Source organism: Calidris pugnax, unplaced genomic scaffold (assembly GCF_001431845.1).
Source record: "Calidris pugnax isolate Ruff unplaced genomic scaffold, ASM143184v1 scaffold145, whole genome shotgun sequence".
NCBI classification, from domain to species: domain Eukaryota; kingdom Metazoa; phylum Chordata; class Aves; order Charadriiformes; family Scolopacidae; genus Calidris; species Calidris pugnax.
The window spans coordinates 564,899-577,101 of NW_015090939.1; the positions used below are offsets into that span (position 1 = coordinate 564,899).

The window sequence follows — 12,203 nt, forward strand, 5'->3', positions numbered from 1 at the left end:
TAGCTGCTTGAGTGGGGAAAATAATTCTGTTTTCAGTGATTGATAACCCCTTTTTACCTTTAGGTGCTTGACTGGGGAACATAATTCTGTTTTCAGTGGTGTCAAAAGGCATGATCTCCACTGAGCTGCAACACCAAATCTGAAAGACTTGTGGCTGCAGCCACAAAGGCATAGAATGGTTCTTTGCATCAGACATAAAATCTTGTATAATCATGACAGAGAGCCTTTGTAAGAAAATTTGCAAAATAAGTGGTGGAACGCTGTCATCTTCATGCCCCAGACGAAAGCAAAACCACACAGTCATAATATTGAGAATCTTTCCACTTCTCTGGGATTTGGTTCTCAAGTTGCTTCTTCAAATACTGCCAATTGCTGAGAGAAACCTTTTTTTTCCATGAAAGACAATTCAAAGCCAGTTTTGGGTTCTTCTAGCAGGCTGTTGTTTATTAATAGCTAATACTTAAAGGTTAGTGTAGCAGTCCTTTTTTTCCTCTTTGCACAGAATGCTTTGAGTGGGTTTTTGTGCGCCAGAAGAGAGAGGGCTTGCAATATTTCTAGTTTAATTACCAAATTTTTGTCTAAGTCAGCTATTTTTGCTTTCAGTTAAGTGGCTTGACCTGCGCTCGGTAGAGTTTGTTTACTGGAAGATTTTTAATAAAGCCTCTTTTGTTTGAAGACCGTAAGAATGGCAAAGGTAGTAGGTCTGCTTCGCTCCAATAATGTATACATGAAAGGCTGCCTCAGTTAATTAAATAAATAAAGGGCAACAAAGTAAATAAATGGAGTCTAGTAGCCTGCATTATTTGTTTTGTTTGGTCAGCGTAACACTGTGCCCTCTCTTAAGAAAGTGAGTGTTAGATCAGTCTGACCATTGCAACGTATAATCAAACTCTTCAGGTAATACTCACTAAAAAGAAATGAAAATATTTTCCATTTATCCCATCCTTCAAGACTTTATGTTGTTGGTTTTGTTCCTTGGTTTGTAGAGCTCATGTGTTGATACTTTAGATCCGTAGTGGTTTTCCAAATGAAAATGTTTTATTTACTGGAGACAAGGCTGTTTACCTTTTCTGAGAAGCAGACTTAATATCAGTTTAAATAATAAATCTTTAAATGTAGTTTGCCAAAATAGTGCATAGATTAAAAATTAAAACAATTTCTTTGCTGGGTAGTCTCCAGGAAAAGTGGTTCTTGTTTAAGAGCAGGTTTAGTTTGACTCAGTTTTTAATTCATTACAGTAGGAACTTTGGAGGGGCCTTGCCAGGGCCATGTGATAAGAGATGCCAATTATTTCATCAATATAATTACACCATCACAGACAAAACAGAACAAGTTTAAATACTGATTAGGGAAAGGTATAAATAGCATATCAAGTGAAAGGAGGGAGTTTTACCGACTCTAAATAGCATACCCAGGCAACTTAAAAGAACAAACTGGGTATAAATTCCAGATTTCCAGGTGAGTAGCATACGATTTATGGAGGTTTTCAGAGGACATCTCTTGGAGTTAGAAATACCAGAAAATAGTGAGGTCGTGTACCTGTTATAATCTCTAAACTTAAATGTCTGCTATTAAGGATCTTTCTTAAAAAAAGAGAGAAGAAAAATGTGCTAGGCCAAAGTCTTCAAAGTCCAAATCTGTTCTTTGTCTTTGAATATGTTTGAATTAATGTTTACTGGCATTTGCATAACATTGTTAACTATCCTCAGAGTAGTTTTTATTCACATTTTGCTATAAAGAGAAACAATGCTCTTGCTTTTTAGCACAGTTCACATTTACCTAATATACGATAAGGTGCACTTTGTAACTAGAAAGTACTTTTTACCTCCCAAAGATGTATTTCCTTACTCAGTAATATAAGAACAGTAAATGGAGGCAGCAAGATATGTTAAAGTACAGCTTTCTGCTCCCTGAATGTATTTTCCTTGTATAATTGCATATATTTATCTCAGTGTTTTATAGTGCGTTTATGAAAGCATTCCTGCCTTCCTTTCCTGATACTGCAAAAAGCTCTTACTCACTCTTTGGGCAATTTCAAGAATTGTTCATTTGCAATTTATTATATTTGGAAGCACTTTATAATACAGAAGGAGACGTGAAGCAGGGCCTTGATAAATAAGTCATTATGGTTACAACAATAGCTATGTCTGAGAAGATATTTTCATAACTCATTAACACTGTTTCCATTTGAGAGGTGAGGGCATAAAATTTAAACCTAAGAGAAATTGGACTTATTTTTCAGTGGACTTTCGGTTAAGTATTTCATGAGAAAGAAGGATAAATCAAAATGGGGTTAAGTCTTGTAACTTTATAGATTGCATCGTTGCTGAATTTTCCAAACATAGTTTGTCGGCTCATAACAAAATTATAAATTTTGATTCTCCTGGTATTATTTTGGAACTGCTAGAGATACAAGTTCCTTCCCATCACTGGCCCCATAACGTGAGGTCATGCTATGACAGAAATCTTTCACTTCAGTAAGGTTTTGTAGAACACTCTGTCCTTTACAGAGACAGCCTTTTTTGGAGACAGTGCTCTCACTCCTTCTGACAAAAACAGCACATTTTCGACTTCTCTTCCCATGTCTTTGTTCCTTCTGTTTGATTTTCCTTTTTGTCTGACTGTAGGTGTAGAGAGAGAAATCTCCTTCCCCCATCTCTTGTCATCTCACGTGGATTCAGTGGTGGAATCCAAAGGCTGTTCTGAAAAGTTCAAGTGGGGCCTAATAATATTCAGTCTCAAGAGAGGGAAAAGGAGGGAAGACAGAATTACCACTTCCAAGTGACTTTCATGCTACTGATCATACGTAGGTCATGATCTGGGAGCCCCTGGTTTGGGGAGGAACGACAGCAATTCTGACCTTTAGAAGTTTGGTGGAGGTTCAGTCAGTCATTTTGATCATCTCCCGTTGTACCCGTAGACCCCATCAGAGGAAAAGGTGGAATGTGAGGAGATCCAGTCTGCTCTCAGCTTAAAGAGGGAACAAAATGGGATTTATCTAAATGGCAGCACATTACCAAACTGGAGGATTTTTTTTATCAAGGGGTATGGTTGTCAGGAGGTGGGTGTCAGTTCTTAGGATTGTTTTAGTACTGGGACTGCCAACTTCCCTCCCGGTGATGGTGACATCAGGCCGCAATAACCTTGCTTAATACACCTAAACAAGGACTGAACACCAAACTCCAGGTGGTGATGAGGGAGGCCCATCTGAGCAACTGTCCTGGCAAGGCCCCAGCTGGAGCACTGGGTCCAGTTCTGGGATCCCCAGTTCAAGAAGGATAGGGAACTGCTAGAGAGGGTACAGCAAAGGGATATGAAGATGAGGAGGAGACTAGAACATCTCTCTTACAAGGAAAGGCTGAGGGACTTGGGGCTTTTTAGTCTGGAGAAGAGAAGATTGAGGAGAGGTTTGGTCAACACCTATAAATATTTCAAGGGTGGGTGCCAGGAGGATGGGGCTGGTCTTTTTTTCAGTGGTGCCCATGGACAGGACAAGAGGAAATGGGCACAAACTTGAACATAAGAAGTTCCACCTAAAGATGAGGAGGAACTTCTTTGCTGTGAGGGTGGCAGAGCCCTGGCAGAGGCTGCCCAGGGAGGTGGTGGAGTCTCCTTCTCTGGAGACATTCAAACCCACCTGGACACATTCCTGTGGGACCTGCTCTGGGTGGCCCTGCTTTGGGAGGGGGTTGGACTGGATGATCTCCAGAGGTCCCTTCCAACCCCTTATCATTCTTTGATCCTGTGTGATTAAAGTGGTAGTTTTGCTTTAGTGCTGCCTTTACCTTGGATTCTGTTTCCAAAACCCACTCGAGCTCCATATGCTCGACTGTTGGTGCTTTGTTGGAACAAAGCTCTGGGATGGGTTTGTGTCTACATTTACATCTGTGTCCTACAAACAGATGGTTGGTCTCTTTTGGGTTGCATTTCTGATTTCTCAGAGGGCCCTTCCTGTCTCAGCATCTTATCAATATATAAAGGCATTATCAGTGAATATATATAAAGATTTGGAACACAAAAGCAATGTAGCGTAGCAGGATTGAAGAAGTCCTGAAAATTGATGAAATAGTCCCTCTAGGTGAAGGTAACATTTCTGTTTTACGTACTGGATGTGTTTTGAAAACTCTGGCAGTATTTAATATAGATTCTTTCCATTTTGTAGGTCTGCCAAATATTATTGAGTTGTCCGTTTACTGCATAATCTGTGCAGAGGAGAAGGTGATTTGGAACACGTTGCTTCTGGGGTTTCTAAATGATTTTCCCAAAACGATTTCAGTATCTTATTGTTCAGGAATCGGCGTCTGTCACAGAGATTTGGGAAAGCAAGCCTTATGTGTATTTACCTGTCCCCCCAACCCTTTTTGAACACTTATTTGCATTAAATTGCCCTTTTTTTTTTTTTTTTTCTTTGCCTATAGGCTCAATAGATGAGGGGGTTACGGAGGGGCTACCCACACTCCAAAGCACCTCTGGCACGAACGCTCACGCCGATGACGATGATCGGTACGTACCAACGCGGCGTCAAACTCTTCTGTGGCAAGTGCTGTGCTGTGATGGACCTCCCCAGCCTTCATCCCCCAATGTTTAGTTGCTTGTACATCTAATTTTGTGTGTTAATCAAAGCACGAGCAGTGCCTGGAGGATCAGATGCTGTAGAAGCATGTAGGTGATGAAAAATCAGAATTTGCCTACTTGTTGCTTGTCTTATTTCCAGGCAGCACTGGTGAAGAAAGAGAGTCATGTGTTTGCTGTTTCTTCATCACTGCTCTTTGTTAATAAAGAATAAAAAAAAAAATAATCACAGTAAGTGAAACAGGTGTGTTAGCTGCCTTTGTGCTAAAGCTGAGGTAAAGCAACAAAAGGAAAACAAGTCTTGGCTTCACCAGACCTCGCTGTTGCCATAAACCACAGAGCTGGCAGGGCAGCCTTAAATCTTGTCTCCCAAACTTTCTGCCTGTAGCTTCTTACCAAGACGCCCTGTGTCACTTACTGTAAATATTTAACAGCCTTTTGCTGTGCTGGGGTGAGTGATTTATTAAGGGAATGGCTTATAAGGGAAGGCTGGCAGAGGAGGCAGGACTAAAATGGGCCTGTTTGGTTGAATATATGAAAATGCCGTACCTGTGAGTGGCACGAGGATACACACAACTGTTTTGACTTTGATTTCCTTGCTTTTGTGTAAGTACAGCCTATATCTTCCCTTCCTAAGCCAAATTTTTAGAGTATTGACAAGCTGGCTTTTGCAAAGTCTTTTGTTAGACAAGTGGATCCGAGGAAGAAGCGTGAACCTTTGGGAGTTTGTTCCAGAAACTGTGTCAAGTGAAACTCCCTGTAGAGATAACTATCGAGAGCTGCATTTTCATAGCTCGTAAAATCTTTCCTGCCATTTCAATCTAAAACCTGTCCCACTGTAGGATTAAATCTGAAGGGAAAATAACTGCCTTGATGAGAGTTTTTTGTATGTTTTTATCTGTCTGCTAACAAACTTCAGTATAAAAATAATACCCAACACTTGGAGTTTGAATTGATAGTAGGAGCACATGTTGCATTAGAGCTAATCCAGGTTTTTAAAGCCATAATTCTAAAGTCAAGTGGCATATGTATTTTCTGCAGTGGATTATTTCAGAAATTTCCTTTAAAATTGCAGAGCCTCAGCTTAGCACAAACTGCGTAGGAAATTCAAAATAGATAAAATCCTTTTAACACACTGAAAATTCACACTAAAAGATCTCTCCCGTGCAGAGAGGGAAAGAATATTTGCCTTAGTTTATGCCCAAGTTGGAAAGTAATTAGTCTCAGAGTAACAGAAGCATCAGCAAAATGAACTAGAATTTGCACATTGTTTATATAAACAATAAGGGAGCTAATAGTTATGGGAATTTATGAAAACTTTAGACTCCAGAAATAAAATTTTCTACTGAGTGATTTATTTTATAAACGGAAGTGAAAGTGCCAAGACTGTACTTACTCCCTGAATCAGTTAAATGTCTAAAAAGATGCTTTTGAGTCCTGACTGGACTTCTGAATTCCTGTTTCAAGCACAGAACGGGCACATCAGCAAATAAACAAAAATTCACTGTGCAGCAATTTGGGCACATGGTTTTGGGTGCATAAAATGAGACAATGCAGAATTCTGAATAAAATCAAACATTCAGCTCTGAGTCAACTGAAAACTTGATTTGTAAGTCATACAGATGCAGAAAGTTTCCCTCACTTTTTGTTTGGTAGTTTCTTTAATGCATCTTTAAGTCCAAGTTGTACGTTGCTTTATTAGTAGAGATTTTCAAAATGTCAAAATCAGTTGTGGGTGGACAAATTTCTATGAAAAATTTGTGTTTGGGTATGTATTTACTATATTTCTACTCATAAAACAGAGCAAAAGACTGTTCCATCTAAAGGTCTTTCAATATGGCATCCTTATCACTGGAAAGAACCATAAATATTTCAAAACTTAGGATATCTTATCTCTTGAGTTTCTGTGTTAAATAATTAACATAATTAATTGATCCTCCTCCATAATCAGTCTTTCATAACCGGCAGGTCACATGCAATTGTTGTCAGTTTACTAGGCACACAGGAGTCTCTTCTGTATTAAAACTACTGTTTCACAGTGAAATCTGATATATTCTTTCTCTGATAATTTCACATTTGGGTTGCAATGTGCTTTTCTTCCCTAGATCCCTAATTCAGCTGTGGCTGGTTTATCATTTAGTCTCTTTATCACTTCGTGGCTGCATTTAAAAAGGAGTTGCAAAGGCTCAATTACAAAAGATCTCTCTGATCCAACATAATAAGAGCCTCCACTTTTCTAAAATAATTGTTATTTATAAATAGAGAACATTTCTAGGCTCACTGAGCATTCTGGCATTCGTGTTTGTCAGAGTTTAGTTCTACACAGTTAAATATGTTTACGATCTCTGGGTGAAAAGAAGAAAAAATTACAAGTAGAGTACTTGAGCATGAAAACATTTCAAACCTATTTCTTTATCTGGCTGTTACAGGAACTCTGAGATGTTAGACACATCTCAACTGTTAAATGCCACATTTCTCACAATGACAAATTGAGTAGAAAGAAGCAGGGGAGAGAAAACAGCATTGTGTTTTCAATGTAATTTCTTCATTGTGCTAAGGTCCGTGGTTGTGTCACCACCAGGTATTTCAGCCTGGGGATGGATGGGAAAGGAGGTGCCAGTCCCTGGGAGCTGGAGAACCTCCTGATGCCCTTTTCATCCCCTTTAACCAGCCTTTCTCATCAGGAGGCTTTTATGTAGGAAAAACCCCAACTTTATTTTTAATTTCTTCCAGGGGTCTTCTCCCCATAGCGCTTCTCCTTTCCATTGCAGGGAAGCTGGCACCAGTACATGTTGTTGGGATGGACTTGTCTGAGAGAGCTGGAAAGAAAAGGGGAGCTGGGGCTCCTCATTTCTGCCCTAGAAAGCTCTGGGAGCACGATGCATTTTTGCCTCCTCACAATCCCCTAATGTAGAAATGAGGAAGGAAAGACCTAAGAAACTGATTCAGGATGGACAACTTGCCCCTCACCTGGTATTTGGCAGATGTCACACAGCCTGGCTTTATTAGGCTTTTTGTTTTAAATTTATATATATATTTTTTTTAATAATAGGCCTGTCTGTAAGTGTGTGTTGATGGAGTTTTCATTGGCAAAGTGGAAAGAGCACGGTCACACCAACTCCAGAGACAAAAGTAGAGTGAAATCTGTTCTTTTTTCTTGTGATCAGCTCCCAAAGGAGCAGGACTGCCAGAGTGTGTCACAGATGTGGTTAGACAAATCAGAACCTGTGGTTTGAAAATACCCTCATTTATTTGAAGGGCATTTGGGGAGATGTGGTTAGACAAATCAGAACCTGCGTTTGAAAACACCCTCATTTATTTGAAGGGCATTTGGGGAGCCATCAGGTGGCTTTTTTAGACCCGTGAGTGGCAGTGAGATGAGGTGGTAACTTCCCTCTTGCAAATATTCCCTTCAGCAAAGATCAACAAGTCGGGCAGCATCTGTCTTTTCCACAGCTCTCTAGGACCCTACTGTGTATCAAAAAGGACAATAAAGTTCCTTCCTTAGAGCAAAGCCATCAGGTGGCTTTTTTAGACCCGTGAGTGGCAGTGAGATGAGGTGGTAACTTCCCTCTTGCAAATATTCCCTTCAGCAAAGATCAACAAGTCGGGCAGCATCTGTCTTTTCCACAGCTCTCTAGGACCCTACTGTGTATCAAAAAGGACAATAAAGTTCCTTCCTTAGAGCAAATATTATTCCAGTTCCATGTGAGACCAGAAATCCTTCTTGCTTTTACGGACTGATTGATACTAAACTCCTGCAGGAAACTCTCTTCTCTTGCGTGTATTGAGAGATGCCTGGTGCTCTCTCTCTCCAGATAAACTTTACAGCTGGAACTTTGGCCACTGAGACCTCTCTCTGTACTCAAAATTCAGATACCCAGTTCTCACAGTTGTATTGACATCCATTTCCAGAGAAGATAAAGACCATTAAAGTATTGATTTTTAAAGAGGTGATCCTAGTTCGTGGCCTCCTGTGCTGATCTGGTCTGTGGATTTTTCTACATATTTGTGCAAAGTGCACTTTTCATTTTCCTGAGCATGGGAAGTCCACAAATTCAGGCTGACCTTGAAACCAGCAGCAGGATTTGTTCAGTGAGGGAGACTTTGTGAGTGTGTGCAACAGGAGAGAGACATCGCTGTGCTTTTCTCTCACATTTTAGTAAAACCAAAATTGCATTGTTCTGGCCATGGAATGAATGCTCAGGGTCAGAGCAGTTCCCTGCTGCCTGTGACATCTCATCTGCCATCAGGCTGTGAGCAAGCTGAAATGTCTATTTCAACAAAAAAATATAGGCCTTAATTCTCAGGAAAGGGAAACCCCAGGTAAGCACAAACTCCTGTTGTTGTTCTCTTTGTACCAGCAGATTTGGGTTTATTCCACTCTGCCCTTTAGCAGAGCAAGTTCCTTGCCAGTCAGTCAGGCTGTGAGCAAACTGAAATGTCTATTTCAACAAAAAAATATAGGCCTTAATTCTCAGGAAAGGGAAACCCCAGGTAAGCACAAACTCCTGTAGTTGTTCTCTTTGTACCAGCAGATTTGGGTTTATTCCACTCTGCCCTTTAGCAGAGCAAGTTCCTTGCCAGAGGACTTGGATTGTAACACCGTAGTTCCCTTAAACAGCTTGCAGCTAGAGGCTATGTAGGAGCAATTAGGCAGTTTTAAATAAATTACTTTGAAAGTTAAATTGTTCCCTTATTATGGTCTGTGTGCTGTTTTTTAAATGCAGCGCTTGAGCTGTTCTCCTAGAACCAATAGAATCAAACAAGGAGCAAATATTGATTAATTAGCTTAATATTTCAAATTTAGAAATATATAATTGTAGATATTAATGTTTGTTCATTGAACTTGGATTGGAATGAAAATGAATTGGCTCTAATTTCACTTGTAAATATTACCGAGGGTGCAAAATGCTCCTTTGCTTTTCAGTTTGCTCAGTTCTTTAAATTCTTCCTCGGGGGCTGTTTGCCGATTGTAAATCATGGATATCCTTGAGAAAATGCCCATGCCTGGAAAATAAAGTTCAGTTCACAGCTGCTGCCCAGACCTGTTGCCCAAAGAAGCAGAAGTTAGAGGTTATTCAGTGGTTTTGCTGAGAAATTCAACGTCAGTGAACATAAAACTTCAGGTGCAGGTCAGACACGTGGCTGTAGAGGCAGAGATTGCCAGCTTTCCATGGGCCAGACTTCTCTTTTATTTTATTTTTTTTATCCTTCTAGCTTGCTTGTAAATGAGTGAATTTTTTCTTTGTAGTTTGGAGAACGTTCAGTATCCCTACCAACTCTACATTGCTCCTTCTACCAGCAGCACAGAGAGACCCAGCCCAAATGGTCCCGACAGACCTTTTCAGTGTCCGACCTGCGGGGTCCGCTTCACTCGCATTCAGAACTTAAAACAACACATGCTTATCCACTCAGGTAAGAAACTCTCCTGATTTATAGACTCAACACGGCAGCAAATGTGATAATGCAATTCTTTTTTAATGGCCTGCCAAGTGAGAACTGATTTGGGAAAGATTTGGGTAGAGGTACGTCTCGCTGGATGCTTGTTTTGATACTTCAGATCCGACTGAGAGCTCTGCTCGTGGATGATTAGCGTTTGTATGGACTGAAAAAAAAATCTGATTGCCTGAAACCCCTCAGAAGAAGTCATTTTCCTGACAAAGATTTGAGATGAAATAAAGTACACTTGGCTTTTTTTATTCTACCAAAGAAGTGATGTCGATTGAAATTCTCCCCCTTAGGTATTTTAATTGTCTGCTGTGTTTTAGAGGAGACTTGCAGCTCTAAGAAATTATTATCTGTCTTAATCCTTGCGTTGAGGGATGGTGTATGCCTTTGGATCTCAGGATTTTTGGAGGGATTGCAGGACGACTGAATTGGTTTGATAATCACTTTAGATACAGATAGCACAGGGAGCAGAAGGTTTATGTGAAGGCCTCCTCTGAGTCTTGTTCCCCAAATTGTTCCATTCATTTGGAATTCTAACCCGAGTATGAACTTCTAATGTCTTTGCTATCGGTGTTTTTCAAGACTTGTCAGAGTTATCTGGCAGTGAGTGAAGGGAGGGAATATTGAAGGGATATTGCACTTGAAGCCTCATGGTTTGGCATCTTCTGATTTGAGCTTGACTCTTACTTGCTGTACCATTTTGGGGCAGAACAACCACAATTGTCAAAGTGTAATTTTTTTTCCCTGTCAGCAATTATTTGTCAAATCCCTTCAAGCAAAATGACTATGTTTAGGCCAGCAGTAATAATACATGTTTTATACTTTAAAAAGCAGACTGTATGGCCATATCAGATGCAAAATTATCCCAAGCCATTTGCTAAAGCCTTAAGTGACAGCAGCCAGGCTTCAGTAAAGCTTCTCTGCCCGACCTGTCAACTGGCAACCCCTGGGCAAAGCTGGGAGAGATTTGAATAGCTGTTTTAAGAGGAATTAGCATGCAAAAGGAACTCTCAAAACCTGTAAATGTTGAAAGTGTTTTCACATAAGGAAAATGGCTGAAGAGATTTTTTCGTCTGGCTATCAGAGGAAATAGATGCCCTTGGACAGTACGGAGGCCTGAAAAGTTTGAGCTCCACGAGACAATATTCTAGTATATTAACTTGTTTTCACATGCTTAACGAGGAGTTTTGGTGTAACCTTAACTACAGCTTTCTCTGGATAAAAGCCCCAATTAAAAGTTCAGCTCCTGCTTTGAACGTAAGGAAAGCAGAGTGAAAGACTGGGGGAATTAACAACCCGGGCTGATGCACATTCAGCCTTTTGAAAAACCCTTTTTTTTATTCCTTGACAGCCCTATTATGAATAGAGCTCCATATTCCAGGTTCTTGGCCTCACGTTTGGTTTTCCACACTTTCTGGAGTTCAGACTTTTTTATTAAGTCTTAGCTTTTTGGTGATTCAGCCCTTTTATGTTGTAATAGTTGTGTTTGGGTGTGATTACATACCCTCGGCCGCCGCAATATGTTGCAGGGCTTGGATGTTTTAGGGTTTTATTAGTGTCTGGAGTGAAAAAAGAGCTAGTAACAGGACTCCTAAATTAATAGGAGGAAAAAAAAATGAGGCATGAACATAAACTGTCTCGGAGGGCTGTCTGTCATGCAAAGTTGCTGAAGATTCTTGTATAGAAAGGTTCCCATGCAATATAAAGGCTGCTCCTTCCCCCTTTTATCCATTACAGGGGCATCCTTGTGCGTGCAGTCCCCCTGCCAGAGCACTTCTCAGAGGCCAAAGGCAGCCAGAAAAAGACGTTGCAATTAAAGCTGGTCTGATAATTGCATTGTTGGGAGCCAGTCTGGCACAAGAATCTCCCCAGATCAAAAGAGTTCAAAGAGGGTTTGAGATGACTGCTGCATCGGATACTTTTTGGCTCAGGATTTGAGCCATAGTAGAATCCACAGAGGCTTAATGTTTGTTTTAAACTGTGGGGAAGACGAAGATGTGGAAGGGTTAGGGACAGGTCACGTTGGTGTGAAGTTTATTGAAAGTGTAGATCCATGCTAATCATAGAATCATAGAGTCATAGAGTTGTCCAGGCTGGAAGGGACCTCCAAAGGTCATCTAGTCCGACCTCCCCACAGTCAGCAGGGACACCCCCAACTAGACCAGGTTGCCCAGGGCCTC

The 12,203-nt window shown here is 40.5% G+C and overlaps 1 protein-coding gene across 5 annotated transcripts in view; it reads left to right on the top strand.

The window, feature by feature from the left end:
* The window catches only part of ZBTB44 (zinc finger and BTB domain containing 44), a 41,929-nt gene that overhangs the window by 20,185 nt on the left and 9,541 nt on the right, over window positions 1-12,203 (top strand). For 3 of the 5 annotated variants that reach the window (XM_014951832.1, XM_014951831.1, XM_014951835.1), the window contains exons 3-4: window positions 4,419-4,503; window positions 9,827-9,990. In XM_014951832.1, coding sequence (XP_014807318.1) covers window positions 4,419-4,503; window positions 9,827-9,990 — 249 coding nt within the window. The remainder of the gene's footprint in view (window positions 1-4,418; window positions 4,504-9,826; window positions 9,991-12,203) is intronic. The other 2 variants (XM_014951833.1, XM_014951834.1) reach the window with 2 other exon arrangements.